Consider the following 13,547-nt stretch of genomic DNA (forward strand, 5'->3'; position numbering starts at 1 on the left):
TTTTTGGCATTATTTTATTACAAAGCTGTTACTTTTAGTTATTAACAATTAGCGCTATAGTCCAACTGTATCGTCACCCCCGTTAGCGGAACTATTTCGATTAGATTTTTTTTGCACAAACTTACTCAAAAATAGGTCCTTATAACATATCCACAGGGTGCCGGCCGGTGCCGTGGTCTAAAAATTGTTTAAATAAAATTATTTTTGTGAATTTGTTTAAAAAAAATTGTGTAAAAAAATTTTCGACCACGGCACCGCCCGGCACCCTGTGGATATGTTATAAGGACCTCTTTTTGAGTAAGTTTGTGCAAAAAAATCGAATCGGAATAATTGGGCTAGCGGGGGCGACGATACTGCCCGGTCTACAAATAAGTTGAAGTTATTTAAAATGTGCTGTTACGAAAGATCCTTAGAATAACATAGGCACAGAAGAAAATTAACACAGAAGTATTGCGAGAAATGAACAAAGAATACGAAATAGTACCTAAACACAATAAAAAATAAAAAAAAGTAACAATATCTGGGACACGTAATTGGCTAGCGGCAGCCACCCCCAAAATGACCAGGTACTGACCACGGAGAGGTGAATGGAAAATTTTAGACATACTGTATGTTTTTGACGGTACTGAAAACGAAAATGAGATTTATTTTGAATTTCATGTGGGGGAACATTGTCAAAATAGCAATTTTACAATTAAAAAAAATAAAAATAAAATCACGTTTTTTTGCGTTTACCTCGCTACAACTGTTCCATTTTAATATTTTTTTCTGAAATTTACAGTATATAGATCTAACACTTCTGAAGACAACGGTGCCTGTTTCAAGCTTAAATTCTTATTATGATAAAGGTTATGTATTTTTCAAAGGAAAAGGTGCAGATTTGTGCATTGCAAAGTTTAATCGCAAAAGTTGAATGACGAAATTTAAAATTTAGCCTTTTAATCACGTTTATGTTAAAATAGATAGTACAAAGAAGTTTTCTGGAAAATTTTAGATCAAAATGTTTTATAGCAATAAATAGTGCAACTTTTATTGTCGACATTAGAAATCCCCAATATACCGGTTATTTTTCGAGATACTGACCATGGATGGTGAATGGCTAATTTTGGTCTTAGATTATGTTTTTGACGGTGCTGAAAATGAAAATGAAATTTATTTTAAATTTTAGGTGGGGGAATATTTTCAAAATCGCAATTTTACCATAAAAATAAAAAAAAAGTGAAATCACGTTTTTTTGCGTTTAATTCGCTAGAACTCTGGTCCATTTTAATATTTTTTTCTAAGGTTTGTACACTATGTGTTGCTCACTTTTTTTAAGACAACGGTATCTAAGATTTTAGTCTTATTCTAGTACAAGTTATGAATTTTCTAAAGTACAAGGTGCAGATTCGTGAATTGCAAAGTTTAATCGCAAAAGTTGAGTGGCAAAATTTGAAATTGATCTTATTAATCACATTTATGTTAAAACATAGAGTTTAAAGAAGTTGTCTGGAAAGTTTTATTTAAAAATGTTTAATAAAAAAAATGGCGCAACTTTTAATATAGACGTTATACATCCCCAAAATAACGCTTATTTTTCGAGATACTGACCATGGGCGGTGAATGGCTAATTTTGGTCTTATTTTATGTTTTCGATGGTGCTGACAATGAGAAAGAGGTTTATTTTGAATTTTATGTGAGGAAACATTGTCAAAATCGCAATTTTAACCTAAAAATGAAAAAAAAAAGTGAAGTCACGAATTTTTACGTTTAACTCGCTACAACTCTGTTCCATTTTAATATTTTTTTCTAAAATTTCTACAGCATGTATTTCTCACCTTTGTGAAGACTATGAAAGCCACTGTAGTATTTCAGTCTTTTCTTCTTAAGAATTATGAATTTAAAAAAATCAAAGGTGCAGATTCGTTAATTGCAAAGTTAAATCGCAAAAATTAAGTGACAAAATTTAAAATTCATCTATTTGATTACGTTTGTGTTGAACCATAGAGTTCAAAGAAGATTTATGGGGAGTTTTAGGTCTAGATGTGTTATAGAAAAAATATGGTGCAACTTTAATTTTAAGAAAAACGTGGTTTAATTTTTTTAATTTTTAGGGCAAAATTGTGATTTTGACAATGTTCTCCCACCTGAAATTCAAAATAAACTTGATTTTCGTTTTCAGCACCATCAAAAACATAAAGTGAGACCAAAATTAGTCATTCACCACCAATGATCAGTACCTCGAAAAATTAGCGTTATTTTGGTGATTTATAACGTAGATGTTAAAAGTTGCACCGTTTGTTTTCTATAAAACATTTGGATCCAAAACTTTCCAGAAAACTTCTTTGTACTCATGTTTTATTTTTGAATTGGATTTAAAATCTATGTTTCAAATTTTGTCAGTCAAATTTTGCGATTAAACTTTGCAATTCACGAATCTGTACCTTGTACTTTAAAAGATTCATAACTTTTACTAGAATAATACTAAAAGCTTAACACGTTCGCACCTAACCTATTGATACTAGACGTTCCTCAGAAACGGATATGGGTTTTTAGGTAAAAAACGGGAGTATTGGATTAAAACTCGGACACATGGATTAGTATATAGATATTTAAACATTTTTTTTGGTTTACTTAGCCTGTCAGTATACTGGTAGTCAGGATATAGATGTACGTTTTTAACTATATACTGAATACCAGTATACTGGCAGGCTAATCTATACAAAATAAACAAGAATAATCGCTGTATAATTGGGAAAAAATTGGTCTTATCATTTTTTTTATTACAAAAGAAACATAATTATCATTCTAAACTTAAACCTATAAGAAATAAATTTATTAATTAACTACTAACGAAAGTTTTACTTTTAATAATAATAATATTAGAACTAATCTTCTGGTTACACCATTCGTAGCTTCTAAAAATTTGCAAGCCAACGAATCGCCGGAGCAAAGAAGGCCGAGAGAGATCTAAGTTGCATCTCACTTTCCACCTGTCCAGCACGGTCAAATTCCAACAAAGATTAGTTCCCAATACCTACCCAATACTCAGAATAAGAGTAAAGCTAATAAAAATAATAAATAATCATTTCGTTGTGAATCGAAACAAGTCTTATTTTAGTTTGTTCAGGGAGCGCCAAAAGTGCTGTAGCTAGTTTCAACTCTTGTTAGAGTTTCTTCAGAGAGCACATATTTGATTCTCTCTGAACCACCAAAATTCTGGCCGTCAGAGTCGATCAGGTTTTTCAGAGAGAATCAATTATATTTTTCACTGTGAGTGATATTGGGCTGGTTTCTGGATCTGTGTACCTTCATACACTGTCCCTCAAGCCCGCTGGCCTAGTGTAGTTTAGAGATAGTTATTTCTAAACTACATTGGTGTCGGCAGGTTTGTGGGGTGGTGTATGAAGGTACACAGACCCAGATCCCAGCCCAATATCAATAACAGTGAAAAATGGAGTTAGAAGGTTAACACTCTAAGAGCCCGCGCAGACGGCAGACTTTTTATTGACCAATAGTTTAGTCGGCTTCTTAATCAGTACAGAGAGGTATGCAGATGCGTACATTACACTGATTCAGTCTCAACCGACAAAAAAGTTTGATGAGCTTACCCATCATGGACTAAACTATCGGTCGATTAAAAAGTCTGCAGTTTGCGCGGGCTCTTAGCCGACGATGTGCTCTCTGAAGAAACTCTAACAAAAGTTAAAACTATTTAGAGGACTTTTGGCGCTTTCTGAACTAACTAAAATAAGACTGTTTTTGTTTAGATTCACAACGAAATGATTATTTATTATTTTTATTAGTTTTACTCCTTAGGAACGAACTACCAGTATACTGGCAAAGATTACAATATTAGAGACTACATACATATACGGCGTCTACATCTCGTTCCTTTTCTCCTGGTCTGTGTGAATATATAAATCATTGAAATTAGTAGAGCTGAGAGCCAGTAAAGTGGTAGTCAGTATACTATGGCAAACTCGAACTACCAGTATAGTGGTAGTCAGGTGCGAACGTGTTAAAGCAGAAACCATTGTCTTCAAAAAAGTGAGTGATATAATATAGTACACAAACTTCAGAAAAAAATATTAAAACGGACCAGAGTTGTAGCGAGCTAAACGCAAAAAAACGTTGCAATTTTGACAATATTCCACACCTAAAATTTAAAATAAATTTAATTATCGTTTTCATCACGGTCAAAAACATAATCTAAGACCAAAATTAGCCATTCACCACACATGGTCAGTATCTCGAAAAATAAGCGTTATATTATTGGGGATTACTAATGTCGACATTAAAAGTTGCACTATTTTTTTTTTCTATAAAACATTTTGATCTAAAACTTACCAGAAAACTTCTTTGTACTCTCTATTTTAACATAAACGTGATTAAAAGGCTAAATTTTAAATTTCGTCACTCAACTTTTGCGATGAAACTTTGCAATGCACAAATCACCACCTTTTCCTTTGAAAAATTCATAACCTTTATCAGGATAAGAATAAAAGCTTGATACAGGTACCGTTGTCTTCAGAAATGTTAGAGCTATATACTGTAAAAATTTCAGAAAAAAATATTAAAATGGAACAGAGTTGTAACGAGGTAAACCCAAAAAACGTGATTTTATTTTTTTTTATTTTTAGGTTAAAATTGCGATTTTGACAATGTTCCCCCACATAAAATTCAAAATAAACTCATCTTCGTTTTCAGCGCCCTCGAAAATATAAAGTATGAATAAAATTAGCCATTCACCCCTCCGTTCCATAGAACTCTTCAGAGCAGCGGTAGATGGAGTAAAGATAGTGAAAAAAAATACCTAAAACGTCCAAATTGTTCTCATATGAGTGCCATTTTGAAGAGCTCGAAACACATCTTTAATATTATTAAATAAAACATTGTTTTACAATTTAAAATTAGTAATCTTTATTATCTCACAAATCACATTAGAGAGATATGTACTTTTCATTATGAAAATTTGTTTTGCTTAAAAAACATTATTATAGCAGAGTTAGTGTTGGAAAATTCTCGAGAATGAAAAATCGGAGAATATTCTCATGAATATTCTCGATATGGAGAATTTTCTGAGAATGAGCCCCATGACGCACTTAGAATATTGTTGAAGATGAAAAATAGGGTTTTAAAAATCATGATCTTATATACAAAATTATGAGACGAAACAACAGTTTTTTTTATATATAAAAAATACAAAAACAACAGAAAACACAAAATTTCTTTGATAAAAAAATAAAATGTTCTTGTTAACAGCAAATAATCGATGTGGTATGATAAAAGATGAGACCTCAGATTCAGAATATTTTTCTTCTATCATTAGCTCATCCTAGTCATCTACAATCTGCATTTTAATGTAGGTACTGATGAGTTGTGGGATTTTGTTTTTCACGAGTGGCCAGCTCAGTCATGGATTGGTCTATGTCTTAACAATTTTAAATTGTGAGCAATAAAAGTTACCTTACGAGCCCGTTAAGCAGTGAGCCGGTTTCTTTTAGAGTGGATAAAAAAACCATCTGAAACTTCTTTCAGTCGCTGCACTGGATGAAGGCATACTTAATATATCAACTACTATTTTAGTTAATTTTGTTCCGAAACATGTACCTTTTCACCGTATGATTAAGTCTAGTTGTTCAATTGATTTTACAACGTATGGTTTTCCAAAAAATCACTCCTTAGACCGATAAAGTGCCAAATCTGCCATTATTTCAGCCGACTCATCACCATATTTTAAAGTTGCTAAATTATCTACAAACTCAGTTTCCTCAACTTGTTCTGCTCTGCTTAAATGAACACCATTCTAAATATTTGCACGTTAATATTGCACCAAAACAATAAATATTGAAACTGTAAACACCCTTGCTAGTGGTTCATGGGATTGGCAAAAACAATATTACATATTTTTTAAATCATAATAATTTGACCCTAAGTATCTAGTTTTTATTTTGATTTCGGTTTTTGAAAATATAGAAAATTTTTGCCGAGAATATTCTCGAGAGAATTTTCTGGCCGAGAATATTCTCGAGAATATTCTCTTCTAACATCACTAAGCAGAGTAGCGCATTAGGAAGAATGAAGACTAGCTGTGTAATTCCTTAGATAAGACTTACAAAAACACCACAGATTTATTTACCATAAAAACTTTATGATTAGATAACTTTTTGATTATTCTTTTAACTACAAGTTAATTATTATTATTTTGAAATCAACTAGCGGAAGTCTCAATAAAATAATTTTTATTTACATAATAACTTTACAAGTAGGTATTATTAACATGTGTTAATTACTTCTGCAACTTCTGTTAATTACTTGGTGACTTTTGAGCAAAAAAATAATAAATTTAAAATAGTAGTAAAAAAAATTAAATAATATAATTTTCAAAACCCTGTAACCACATACTTAGTGGTGTAGGGCAAGAACAATTAAACTAATAAAATAAATTAGATATATGTCAACTGATCTATTTCAAGCTGCTGTGAATAGAATAAGATGGATCAATGAAGCCGCCAACATCTCTAGAAGATAGGCACCTTTAGAAAAAAAAGATGTCACTTGACCATCTTTCCATTTAAAATTGCAAGGATAACATTGATTTTTGCTGGGAGATTGAACCTTTTAATCCAAAATTTCCAATGTGGATATCCAAATGTCAAATATTTTGAATTAAAGTTGTGATTTATGTATCTGCAAGGTCTGAATCAAATCTTGACATAAAACTTGTCTGTTCAGATCCCAAATAAACAAACGCTGATCTGATGCCACTTTACCCTACAACACCCAAGGGTACAATAACCTGCTTCTAGGGAAAACTAGCTAACTGTTGCAGCCTTCTAGACTACAATGGAAATTTCACTAGCAGGACTGGAATGAATATAAATAGAGGGTCATATTACCGGTATGCACACCAGTGGTGAATAGTGAATATAAAACTCTTAATTGTATTTCAAAAAATGCGCAATAACTAGAGCAATAAATGCGTTTTAGAGCAATAAATAGATCATCAGTTTGTAAGAAAAAATTCAACATCCCATATCTCGAAACGAAGCATTTGTGGACATAAGTATGCTTATAAAGCAAACAGTCATTATTTTTTCAAGCAGAATTACCCCTTAAAGGTTGTCACACTTATTTAGAAACACCCTGTATTGATGAAGAACATGGCTAGTTGTTAAAGTACCTAACTTTTTTATTATCCAACATAAACGAATGAAACAAAAAACAGAATGTTAAGAAAACTTGAGGCTATAGTTGGGTTTTATGTTTCAGTATTTTATAAATGCTAGATAGACAAGGCGAAAACGGCGGGTTCGTTGGGAAAAATATTCTCATGAGATTTTTTTGCATAATTACATTCGTGAGACATCCCATTCGTGAATAAGGTTCAAGGTTCACGTGAAAAGTAGGCCAATTTTTTTTTAACAATTTTTTTTAATTAAATTGCAGAAATCAATATTTTTGGCCCGACAATTTTTTTGTAGGTTTTTTGGACCATTCTGGATAAAAAAGGTCTCTTATAATTTTTCTCTAAAGTTGATCGTTTTCGAGTTATAAGCAATTTAAAATTGAAAAAAACGAAAAATGGCGATTTTTAAGGCTTAATAACTCGGTTAAAAGTTATTATTATGAGAGTCATAAAGTGACTAAATCAAAGTTTAATGCCTCCCCTATAAGATCCCGAAGAAATTTTTGTCATTATTTTATTACTAAGCTGTTATTTTTAAGTAATAATATTGAGCGCCATGCACGTGGTAGCCGGCCGTAAATGCTGAGTGCGAGAGAGAGATGCCACTCTGGCAGTCCATTTGTGCATCTTACTTGCACTCACATTTACGGCTGCCTACCACGTGCATGGCGCTCAATATTATTACTTAAAAATAACAGCTTAGTAATAAAATAATGACAAAAATTTCTTTGGGATCTTGTCGGGAGGCATTAAACTTTGATTTGGTCACTTTCTGACTTTCATAATAATAACTTTTAACCGAGTTATTAAGCCTTGAAAATCGCCATTTTTCGTTTTTTTCAATTTTAAATTGCTTATAACTCGAAAACGATCAACTTTAGGGGAAAAATATAGGAGACCTTTTTTATCCAGAATGGTCCAAAAAAACCTACAAAAAAATTGTTCCGGCCAAAAATATTGATTTTTGCAATTTGATTAAAAAAAAATTGTTAAAAAAATTTGGCCCACTTTTCACGTGGGCGACTTCTTGAACCTTATTCTGGGATGTCTCATGGGAATATTTTTCCCAACGAACCCGCCGTTTTCGGCTTGTCTAAGAATATTCCACAGGGTGTTGTGAACTTTGAGAAAAACACAGTTTGATTGGTCCACCCAGTATACAATGAAAATTTACGTGTTTAACAAAAATATTATTTAGGAAAAACAGGTTTAGGAAATTCGAGACATCAAAAATGACCAATTTTGTGGGCCGGCCGTTTTCTTTGACGCGCAGTGTTCCATTAAAATAAAAACTAAATAAGTTAAGTGTTAAAATATATTAATAAATTAAAATACTGTTAAAAGCACAATAATATTTCCAATTAAAATTGTGGCATATTCCCATTAAATGAATGTTTCACATTATTTGTCGAAATCGAAATATGCTAATTAATCATGTTAAGATATTAATCAAGATATTGTTAAGTTTTGAAGTTGTCACCTTGTATTTTTTGTCAACGCTAAAAGGGGAAAATTTTAAAGCAAAACCACCTTAATTCATTAATAGATTATGTATAATATATCGTTTAATGATTTGCATAACAAAAAATGATTTTGTATAGTCAACATAATATAAGTACCTAAAGAAAAGTAAACAATTTTCAGATTGAAGATTCTCACATTTTCAGAGTTGTCTAATGTGAGATTTATCAGAAAGACCTTGTATAAATGAGTTATTACAGTCTAAAATAAAAATACGTGAAGATTTTCATTATAGTTATTTCATCATACAAAAAAATTGCAAAAAATAAGAAATCAAATTGATCATATGAAACAAAAAAGTTAAAAAATAAAAAAAGTTATACAAAATAAAAAGTTATTTGACTTACCACTTCCATCTTTCTTAAGTCCTTTCGAAGCACTATTCGTAATGGGCGGTTTACTCGTTCGCATACTAAATCTACCACTATCTGTCCTGGCGAAACTTTGCGGCCTAGCAGGCGTAGACTTGTTAGTCGCATTTTGAACTTTTGGCACAATTTTCACATCCTTGGGAGTCACTGGCGCGGGGGGTTTCTTAGTTATATTTAATAAATATCGACTCTGCACTTCGTTAGTTTTCATCGGTTTTCTATCAACAGAAATTGCTCGTTCGTGTTTTAACTCAGGCTGGAAGATCTTTCGCCTCATTTCTGGAGTATTTGGACATTTCAGAGGGCTTGGTTCGTTGTCTGCTCGTGCTCTTCTTAAACTAAAAGCTCTATTGCACCTAGTGTTTGTTATACTAGATAAGTCTTTACGTTTCTGATTATTCTTTTCAAAGTCTTCCTCACTACTCGACTCTGTATCACCAAATTGACTCCTGTCAATCTTTTGATGTTCCGTACTTCCCCTTCGATTTAAAATATAATTTGGCTTTATGCATGCTGTGGAGGAACTCCTCTGTATAGTGGTGTTTCGACTAACATTTGGAGAATTACGGATATTAGACTCTTTCTGAACTACATTAACATTAGTATTTTTGGATGAAAGAATTTGATTTTTGGTGGAAAAACTGCTGGATCGTCTGATTGGTGAATTGTTTGGGGAGTTATGTATTTTGTGCATCACCTTATTCTGAGAATATTGATTTAACAAATTTGAGTAAGTTTGATCAATACCCAGTAGGTTTTTGTTCTGGAAGTGTTCTAATTTGTTCGAATTATTCATAGTTCTGTCGTCTAAAGAATTGTGTCTAGTATGTGAAGCTTTCTGTTTTAACAAATGTGCAGTATTATTTAATTGAACACGAACATCATAATCGCTATCAGGATCACTATCTAACGACAACCTCTGTTGCAGAGAATTGATATAGTTTTGAGTAGGTTTTAAAATGGAATCAGTATCTAGAGAACTGTCAGAAAATTCTATATTTAACGAACTTACACTGTTTCGGCTGCGTGGACGAGACACCATATGTGTTGGTGAAGGTATCTTGGACGAAGCTACTTTGGCTGAATATCCTCCCACAGTAGGTGGTAGATTATTAACGCTTTTAGGAGTGACAACGATATTTGCACTTAAAACACCACTAGAATCAACAGAACTTTGTACATCTATACTTTGCACATTAACGATAGTAGCTGTCAACTTGGGAACAACTTTCTTGTTGTCCTTTTTAGCTGGTGGCTCTGTGAACACATCGGCATAATTTTTGTCGTCTATGTAGGCTTGAACTTGCACCTCAGACTTCGTAAGACTCGCCAGTTTATCTGGTTTCTTCTCAACTTTCGGTTTAAACGCTCCACTTGAAGTTACCGATATCACTGAGCCCTGATCGTAACTTTGTTTTAATCCATCTCTTTTGGCATTAGGACTAGGAAACATAATTTTCGTAAAAGTATTATTTAAATCACAGTCACTGTTATTGAGGGGTTCGTCAATGTGCTGCACATCTGTAATAGATATGTTCTGTGTTGGAGACATGATCGGAGACAATATACTATGAGCTTGTGTAGGTGTAGCTGCGGGCATTTTTTTCACAGTAGGTGACTTCGGTGATTTGGGAATATTGTTCAAGTTTATGTTCATACTGTGCATACCTCTGAGAACTTCATTTTCTTTAAAATTCCTTTGATTTATTAGTGCAGCGTTTTGCAGAACATTATCTCTCATCGTAGCTAAGCTTCTCACATACTCTTCAGTTTTCTTTTGGACTGAAATTTGTTCAATTTTAAATTCTCTATCGATGCTCATTCTTGCTTTTTGTTCCTCTGAGTAATTGTCAGCATCTAGGGTATATGTTCCTGCATCACTCGCAGTATCAGACTTATCGAAATCATATTCAGAACTGTCAACAAACATTTCTTGCTCACTATTTTCACCAATATAAAGCTTTTCGCATTCAGGACTTAAAAATTGAATTTTCTTACCAGAGTTGGAGCTTTCTTGACTACTAGATTGTTCTTTGGGACTAAAAGGGCTAATGAGGTCTAATTCTGGACTAGAAACGTCTTTCAGTTCAATTTCCGGGCTCAAAATGGATGAAAGAGCTGAGGTTGGAAAAGACTGAGTCATCCTGTCTGCAGCATTTGAAACTGTGTGATTTAATCTGTCTGTAGTAACATTTTTTAATAAAAGAGTTAAGTCACTGCGTTTGGCACTTGAGGTACCAATGCGGGCATTAGCACTTTTGACTCTATCTGGTTTTTCATCTGAAGAAAAATACCCTTCAGATTGAAAACTAAACTTTCTTGGGAGATTTCCTGTTAGAGGATGTTGCTTGGGATGTGTTACTGTAGGGGAGTCTTCCAGTTTAGACAGCGATTGTCCCCTTTTGTGCCGTTTTTGAAACTTTTCTGCTAAAGCCTTCTGCCTTTGAGTATCAACGTTTTTAGTGTTACCAAAATCTATCGTAAAAGCTAGCGGTTTGGGCGAATCTGGGACTTTTGGAGGAGATTGTTCTGTATCTTCATCCATGGTTTACAATAAAAAAAATTAAGCCAATGCAAAATAACAAATAAACAAATACTTTGTGCCAAATATCAATAAAACATTATTCCTATTTTCTTGTGCACACTGTCACGTACCGTTACTCGCACATTCCGCGTACAAAATTAACATATTTTTCACCAGAACTTTGCGCTACTAAAAAACTACTTTTTGTGATATTTAACTACATTTTTTTACTACTAAGAGGTGCGAAATGAGCAGCAGCACGACTGAATAGCTAGCGAAAACTGACGAACTGACTGACACTGACAGATCTTAAAGTTTGGCGTTTTAAACGTCACATACATTGACATTGAAGGACGGATATGACTAATACTCCGTGTGTCGGACTGTTATTTACCTGCTGGGCATTTATAGCACAACATAAATCGATTTTTAAATACAGCAACTTTTTGCATTGTGTTCAGGATGATATCAGGAAAAAAGTCTACTATAAAAAAATAAATGAAAATGCATAGTTGCATTTGAAAGTGCTTTAAAATACATCCAAAAGTGCGTAAACATGTCGAAATAAATGTATCAAATCAAGGGCCAGATTTTGTTACTAGGAGCGTTTTGGGGTTGCTGAACACGACTACGCCATCAGAACCGACCTCCGGAGAACACCCAGTGCCCAGGGTTAGGTACTCCAGACACGTCATCCGGTGGTTCGAGGGTTTTTTCCGAATACTTCATCAGAACCGACTCCCGGTGCCCAAAACTCTCCAAACTCCAGAAGATAACATGCCTTAGAAGTGACCGTGGGCATCAGTTGCTTCGGTGGTCAGTTCTGATGGCGTACCTATTCTTGTTCAAAAAAGAATGTGTGTACTTTGTACTCACGTAAGAAGTTATACTTCTATTATATGATTTCAACGAAATCAATATACTTTAAACAGTTTCTCTACTACTTTCCAAAAGTTTTTATTAAAACAATACCAAAAATTAAAAAAATAAAAGAATAAAACACACACAAACACATTGAAAAATGCCACAAATGATTTCTGAACAATAATTGTTGCCAAAAATTTTAATTAAATACGTATTTTCTGAAAAAAATTATATAATAATATACTTACAATCATAAAATCTATAAAAAAAAATAAAAAAATGATATAACTTGCTTTGGGCTTGAACCTACTTCCCGTGTATCCCGCCGTACGAGAGTCGAAGCGATTTCAAACTGCACCACCTTCGCGTATACGTCATGTGGGAATATACACAAACTGAACAACTTTTTGACATTTTGTTTATATGAATTTTTATTAGTTTGATTTTTGTCGAATTAAAATACAACAATATATAGAGTAAGAAAACCATACATTAGATGAAAATTTGTAGAAAGTTTGTTCGTAATCAGATTATGTAAATTAAAGCATTGCCTACTAGGGGTATAGCATAGCAAGTACTTGGTAAGTACATTATTTTTTTTTACATTTTCCAAATAGGTATGAAGATAATTTTTTATTCGAATACAACTGAAACATTTAGAATTACGTACCTGTGGCTTTTCAAAACTATTTAAAAAGTCACTATAATTATAAATTTGATTTTATTTCTGTCCTCACAACAATAAAAACTAATATATTATACAACATTTTTGTTTACCGATAACCTCCATATTGAACAATTATTGACAGATCATTTCAACACCCAATCAGAGCCCGTATAAAGACTAATACCAAATTGTCGGTGTGCGCATGCGCGCAGATCAATATAAATTCACCCTCAATCTCAATCGCGCCTAAAGAAGTATAACTTCAATAACACCAAAACCCCTCATGTAATCTGTTTGCATCAATTTAGTGCCGGACTCCCTCGAAACTCCAGAATATGACGTGACCATTATGGGCCCCCGCTACCATATGTGCAATGCACACGGGCGCCATCCTTTAGGGGCGCCAAAACCCGGGGTCAAAAATTGTAA

The 13,547-nt window shown here is 33.2% G+C and overlaps 1 protein-coding gene across 3 annotated transcripts in view; it reads right to left on the minus strand.

The window, feature by feature from the left end:
* Positions 1-11,872, minus strand: part of LOC126892894 (uncharacterized) — a 232,487-nt gene extending 220,615 nt beyond the window's left edge. For all 3 annotated transcript variants that reach the window (XR_007701038.1, XR_007701039.1, XM_050662717.1), the window contains exon 1: positions 9,040-11,872. Coding sequence is in view for 1 of the 3 variants with exons in the window: in XM_050662717.1 (XP_050518674.1) it covers positions 9,040-11,608 (2,569 nt within the window). In the remaining 2 variants the exon portion in view is untranslated. The remainder of the gene's footprint in view (positions 1-9,039) is intronic.
* Positions 11,873-13,547: the final 1,675 nt, after the last annotated feature.

This window comes from Diabrotica virgifera, chromosome 9 (genome assembly GCF_917563875.1).
Source record: "Diabrotica virgifera virgifera chromosome 9, PGI_DIABVI_V3a".
Lineage (NCBI taxonomy): Eukaryota > Metazoa > Arthropoda > Insecta > Coleoptera > Chrysomelidae > Diabrotica > Diabrotica virgifera.